Here is a 7,152-nt window from a genome sequence, read left to right on the forward strand (position 1 = left end):
GCCCTCCCAAAGACCAGACTTCCTCCCACCGAACCTTTTAAAGGTTCTACCACCTACCAATAGCATATAGGCTGGCAACCAGCCTTTGACACACGGGCCTCTGAAGGATATTTATGCAAACCACGTTAGTCAGCATTGAAGTATGCTTCTTGGTAGAATTGGAGCTTTCCCTTTCCTCTAGGCACTTCCTGTAGCATCAGCTCCCAAACTGTAAGACTTAAGATGACCAATAACTGTCCCAGCCTAGATGGAGGACAATGTTTTCTGTGTCCTACCTAAGCCTGAGTCATTCTGTACCATCTTGGTCCTCTTCCACCTCCAGAACGGGATGCTGGCCTTCTAAGAGAGGACCAAAGCAGTACAGAACAGACCGACAAATGTAAAATTAGTGAAAAGAAGAATCATCTGAATCACTGATTTGATTGTCTCTCAAGTTCTAGGTGAGATCCACCAGAGCAGAATTCCTTTTGGCCCTCTTCCTCTGCATGCCCAGGATCAGAAATAGAGGCAAAAACAAAGCGGGTATTCAATAGTTGTTTAATTATTAAATAGTAGCAGGAACAGTACTCAACAGTGCTGAGGACCTCAGAGCCTTTAACTTTCAACCTATGCATGCTCTGTACCCTTGACACATGTGTAACTTAGCCTGGCTATGATGGTTGTTTGGTCCTTATTACAGATCAGAGGGCTGAAGCACGGATGAGCTCAGGGATAGTGCCCATGACCGTACAGATGGTTAAAGGACAGAACTTCAATCTAAACCCTTCCCTATATGCCATTATTCCCTTACTTAAACAGACTAAGGATTTATGTTCTCAAGAGCACCCAGGCTACTCCACGTTCTACCCTTCTGGCCTTCCTGCCACATGGGAGTTCAGTAGATACAAAACATCTCTAAGGAAATATGTATACACATACAGGATAGCATCACTACATACAGAGCTGTACAAGCAGTTCAATCCAGGAGCAAGGGAATATGGAAAAGGTCCACATGGCGACATACTTTAAGGTCAAATAGCCCAAAGCTCTGAAGCCCCCTCATTAAGGGGCTGTCCAGGCGGCCCAGGCAGCAGGACATATAAAATCCTAAGGATATAATGTGTAAAAAGAAAGATATGCTGAGCTTCCAGGATATGGGGAACGGTAGGAGAGGGAAACAGGAAACCAGAATGAGGCTATCTATGTTTGCTTCAGAATCTCCTGCTCCATTCCAGACTTCTCTGAGGGAAGAACAGTAACAAATCCTAACAAAACCCAGTCCAGCATAAAGCTCACATAAGCAGAGGGTTCAGCTGGATAGGATTCTACCAAAGGGTGACACCGGAGTCTCTTACAAAGGGCAGATGGAAACTGACCCCCCAATGCAAGAAAGATTGAATCAGCTAGAGAAGGACATTTGTTACATTTCAGACTGACATCAAAGGAGGCTCCTGTGGAAAATGGACTCTTGGCTTTTCTCTACAGGTATCATATACCTGTTGGTATATGGTAACAGCTGAACAAAGTGCTTCCTCCGGTCACGCCAATACATTTTCTTATCTCTTACTTACTGACATCCATGAAGCCATTTCTTTTTCCTGCTCCTTAGCAGAAGACAGTGTCTAAAGCTTAGAATCTTCTCTCAATATGTTAATTAACATTCTTTCTATATCCTGCTCAAATCAGCTACTATGTTTTTACTCCTAGCCTAGCCTAATTTAATACCTGTAACAATGTGCACAGGTCCCAGAGACCAGGTGTGAAATGCCTACCCTGAACTAAGATGTGTGATAAATATAAAACACCTTCCAGACTTCTATGTACAAAAAAAGGCAAAGCATCAGAAATTTAAAATGATTACAAATAGCACTGAGCTTGTATGTATATTAAAAAATATAAATTAAATGAAAATATTTGGGCCATATTAAGCTAAACAAACCATATTATTGACATTTAATTTATATTTTTTCACTTATTTTAATGTCTTCTTCTTTTTAAGTTATACAGGTCATTCAATTTCTCTTAACACCAAATTACAATTTCAACTAAGCCTGTCCTTCAGATAAAGGCTTACTATTCCAGTTGTCACCTTAACAACTCTGTCCCTCAGTTTCCTCATTTACAAAATGGAGACCCTACATGTGGTAACTCAGAGTTCCGGAATAGCAGATGTACACATTCAAGGTCCTGGTTTTTAAACCCCACCCACAGAAACACCACAAAAAACTCAACAAGTTAATTTAGATACAAGATTACAGCTTATCTCCCAACTTCTCAGATCAAAACTTCAGGGCCATCTTTTAATGTCTCTCTCCTGGTCATCACCTCAGTCCAGTCTGGTCTTCCCTGTCAGTTCTTTGCTGCTTTTAGCTAGCCATTCAACTGTTCACACTGGATCAAACAACAACAAGAACACCTTAAGCAGTGTGGCTACGTCAACCATGCTTCTAGTCTGCCAACTCAATCCTCACTATGGCACAGTCGGTGCCTGCATTTCTTCTGCAAACCAGTCTTCCTGGATTGCCGGTTTTATGAAATGGGACCGTTAACATTAATAGCGCATAGATTCTTTACACTCACACCCATAGGTTGAGTTAAGTGAGTTAGGGGAGGTCATTCTTTTAGAGAGAAGAAAGAAAAGTTCAGAAAATTAAAAATTCTAGCTCCATTCCAAATCTCCTAAAAAATCACCCTAACTCTAGCCAAACATTTACATTACGCAACCCTGCTCCACCCCACCTTTATCTGCTCCCCAACAAAAACTCCCTTCAGTAGTCAAACAAGTCTCCACTCAGGGATGTAATGGCTCCACCCACTTCAGAAATATGAGGTCCTCCATAAACTCATAAAAATCTCTGGGGCCAAACTAACCTTGCCTCTAAACTGCAATAAAATGCCTATCTTAGGCCACTCACCGTGGCCCATAAAAGCATATGCCCTTATAATCAGATGCCAGGGGCAACTGCAAAGCAAGCACTGAGCCCCATTTTTTTAATAACTGTCTAGTATGGGTCTCTACATAGCAAATAACGTGATATATAAATGAGTTAGGGCAGAAGAGTTGGCTCAGCAGTTAAGAGCACTCACATGGTGGCTCATAACTACCTGTAACTCCTGCCCGCGAGGGGATCCAACACGCCCTTCTGGAATCAGGCACACACATAGTGCATATACATACATGCAGGCAAAGTACTCAGACTCACAAAATAATTTTTAAATAAATGACTTATAGACAGACAGTATTACTGAAACTTCTTTTAAATACTCCAATTTCGTCACCTTACCTCCCTACCCATAAAATACCTGTTGGCAACAATAGTGTTACAAAACCAAGGTTTCAGAGCAATGGTTTCACTGCTCTTTAACATTCATTATCTTCTCTACTTATAAAGGCAATCCTGTGAAGGACACATTGTTACTCCCTCAGTCACCTGAGATTCAAAGTGGAGTGACTGTCCTCAAGTTCATCCAATTTACAAATGGGAAGGCCGGGACTAGAGCCCATCCCATGCCAGGAGTCTGTCTCCTTCCAACATCCTAATCTCCCTTTAATCTCACCGTCCCTCTCACCTTCTAAGAAGTTAAGGGAAAGGATGAAAGAAGACAGGGAGAATTCTTGAACCTGACAGCAGGAGTGGTAAATTAATGACTTCAAAGGAACATTAGCCTGAAACTGCATTTTTTCTTCCTCCTGACTCGCCAAGGATAAGCAATGATTTACAAGATTGTAATTAAACATCATGATCCTGTTTGCTGCGGAATAAAAAAAAAAAATCCATCTAAACCTAAGACCAGGGCCTTTGCAGCCTCCAAAGTTGGATGGTCTCCACCTTCGCGCATATCATCTGAGCTGGCTGCCCCTAAAGAATAACTGCAGAAGGAAACAACCCTCTGAAGGCACAGTACTTGGCCAAGGAGGCCAACTGGCACTCGCTGCTCAATGTTAAAAACTATTAATCTTTCCACACCTAACTGTCATCAGGAATCAAGTCTTTAAAAGTATGTCTGTGTCAGACATTCCAATTTAAAACAGAGACACAAAGAACCTCAGTTCTGCAGTCCCGATCCATGAATGGCCACATTGTTATCCTCTCAGTACACTGCAACTCAGAAATGTAAAGACTGGGGGACCGACCCAAACCTGGGCCAAGCACATCGGCAAAGCCAAGGAAAACAAGGAACGTGCAGAGACGCCGCCGTCGTCCGCCTCCACCGCAGCCCTCCGCCTCTCCTGCCTAGGGGACAGCTCCGGGCCTGAGCTCGCCTTCACGGGCCGCCGCCGCCCGGGTCCCCGCCCCCGGCTCCCGCAGGATGCACCGGCAGTCCGCGGTGCCCACAGCCGCCCACGCTCTGGCCTGAGGCCACCACTCACCCAGTTCTGCGCGTTATTGCTCAGCTTGACTTTCTTGCACAGACTCCCAGGAATCTCCATGGCCGCGGAGCGCGGATGCCCAGCTGCTGAGCCCCCGGGTGCCGAGCAGTAGGAGAGAGGCCGGGGGCGGGGCGGAGCAGGGAGAAGGGGCGGGGCCTGCACCCGGGGCCCAGGCGCGCGCTGACGTGCGCTCCAGCTAGTGATCGCCTTTGCTAGAGCTTGGCGTCTGGGCGGTGTGGAGGGCGGGGCGAAGCGAGAGGCGCGGGGTCGAGACCTCAACATCCAATCACCAGGAGCGATGCTTGAAGCTCCGCCTTGACCCAGGAAGAGGGGCGTGGTCTGAGGGTTTGTTGGAGAAGGCCTCCAGATGCTGAGCATGCGCAATGAGAGAGCCGGAGCCAGGCCTGCAGAGCTGGGCGTGGGAGATGCTCCCCAGAGCTGAGGCTGTTAGGGGAGGAAGCTGACGTGGGCTCCTGCGGCTCTCTAGCTTTTCTTCCGCTAGCCAGCCTACGGACTTCCACAGACTCGATTTGTGCACTTTTCAACTAGGCCGACTTGGAGAAATGTTTCCCAGCCCTGCAAAAGGAAAAATTACTTTAGTGAACAGCTCATTTACATGTTGCTCATCGCTTTACAATCCTACTCAGTGCACAGTATTTTTGACATCAACTGTATCTCATCTAGGATCAGGAAGTATTTATAAGGTGACTCCTTTCCCACTTGGAGAGCCATTTTATGTCAGGAAATTTCTATGCAGTGTTTGTCACCACTGACTAGCCACAAAGGGGCTTCTCTAGTACTTGCTTCCCATAGAGGACTGAAATCCAAGTCCCCTGGTAAGCAAGGCGGAATGTCACCTAAAAAGAAACCACATATATTCCAAGACCAGTTCATGAAAGGATGGGGTTGGGAGCGGGAGGCCTCCTCTGGAAGTTAGAACCCTTCTTGCTCATCCCCATAATCTTAAGCTCACCATAACTATAATCATCCACGGTCTCACAAAATTTAGCTGCTTACACCGCTACTGATGACTGCCAGCACCGCCTCCCATACACACACACCAAACCTCAACACTTGAGGCTTGCTTGCCTAGCGTACTGCTAGCAAGTCAGTTCCTACTTACTCCACTGACAAGATCTCAAATCAGTCTCCCTCCTCCACATCTAACTGGAGTCATTACACACAGATAACATGCATGCACAGATGCTCGAAACATGTACTGCCCTCTACTTCCCTGCCACTCTCTTCATTCTCAATAGTGTCAGACGGGTACTTCTATAACGCAAATCTGATCTTATTCCTCCACCGCTTAAAATGTCTTGGTTGCTTGCTTGTTTTCTTTCTTTCTTTCTTTCTTTCTTTCTTTCTTTCTTTCTATCTTCCTTCCTTCCTTTCTTTTTATTTCTTTCTTGTTTTCTCATTTGTTTGTTTTTGTGTTCTTGAGTCAAGGTGTCTTTGTATAGCCCTGACTGTCCTGAAATTCACTCTGTTGACCAAGCTGGCCTCAAACTCAGAGATCCACCTGCCTCTGACTCCTGAGTGCTGGGATTAAAGTCATGCCCCATCTAAATAGCTCTAGCTAAAGGATTCTTAATCTAAGAGTATATAGGACTGAGTTTCAATACACTTCTAAATTCTGCTAATAACAGTCACAAGAATGAGACCAAAAGACTAAAAATAAGGACAACAATAAACAAGAAAGTGTGGGCAAAGGTCAATGGCTGTTATTTACGAAAATATCATAAAGAGGCCTATTCGTTTATAGTCACCTAAAAAAATAATTGTTTTCTTTTTAAAAGATTCCAAGCTTCAGACTAAGGGCGGGAGAGGGAGTGCCACCTGGAGCCAGCCATTCCTCAGAGGCTCTCCATTCCTGTTTGAGGGAGATGGTGCTTAGATACAACTTGAGCGTTGGGAGTATTCATTGACTGTGAGTTGGACCTTACCTCTAAACTCTGCTGAAGCTTTTGCACATCAAAAATGCCACAATTAGATGACTAAAGGGACAACCACAAAATAAAAGGGACTACCGAGTGTGTCTACATCCCGGTGTTTATAAATATAATTTAAGAACGAATTATCCCTGAGAGATGCTGTTGAGCCAACATTTTACTTTTAGTTGTATGAGTGCTTTTCCAACAGTATGGTGGTGTACCGTCTGAGTGTCCATAAAGCAAGACCCAGATAAATTCTTCACACCTAAGTTGAGCCACTGAGCATAATATAACTGTCAAATCATCGTGGTCATTACAGATACCTGTATAAGGGGGGAGATGACTCAAACTCATGTCCCAGGCAGTAGTCGAGTCCTGCTTCCTAATAGAATTTCAAATCCATTTTATGGAAACCTCTTCCAAGAGAGGTTATGCCATATTTTCCCTCTTAACCAAAAAGACACCTGAGTGGAAGTTTTTCTTTGTGCTTATAAATTAACCTGACCTTAATTCTTCCCAGCTATTCAGAGCCCCCTGTGAAGATTTTGATGATACCAAGGTTTTTTCACTTGGACTGGTGAGAGTACAAATTCTTTCTGGGTCATTTCTCCTCGGACACTTCCAAGCGGCAGTTCCCTGACTAGATTAGGCTCCTTCCCCTTGCTCTTGCTCAGGTGGTCTTTGTGGTCTCCGAGCTCTCTTTGCTCATCTCTCTCCCTCCATCTCTGCTGTTCTGCCCTACCTTTCATCCCCAGTTCCATCTCTTTAAGTTCAGGTAAAGTTAATCTCTGCCCTGGCTCCTCCTCCCAGGACAATGGTCTGGGAAACTAATAGGCTGGGACAATTATAGGACTTCATTTATTTTTC

At 44.8% G+C, this 7,152-nt stretch overlaps 1 protein-coding gene across 1 annotated transcript in view; it reads right to left on the bottom strand.

Moving 5' to 3' along the window:
- The window catches only part of Papss1 (3'-phosphoadenosine 5'-phosphosulfate synthase 1), a 72,430-nt gene extending 67,871 nt beyond the window's left edge, over nucleotides 1–4,559 (bottom strand). Inside the window, exon 1 of the mRNA XM_028760394.1 lies at nucleotides 4,352–4,559. Coding sequence (XP_028616227.1) covers nucleotides 4,352–4,411 — 60 coding nt within the window. The 5' untranslated portion in view covers nucleotides 4,412–4,559. The remainder of the gene's footprint in view (nucleotides 1–4,351) is intronic.
- Nucleotides 4,560–7,152: the final 2,593 nt, after the last annotated feature.

Source organism: Grammomys surdaster, unplaced genomic scaffold, assembly GCF_004785775.1.
Source record: "Grammomys surdaster isolate TR1022 unplaced genomic scaffold, NIH_TR_1.0 126531, whole genome shotgun sequence".
NCBI classification, from domain to species: Eukaryota; Metazoa; Chordata; class Mammalia; order Rodentia; family Muridae; genus Grammomys; species Grammomys surdaster.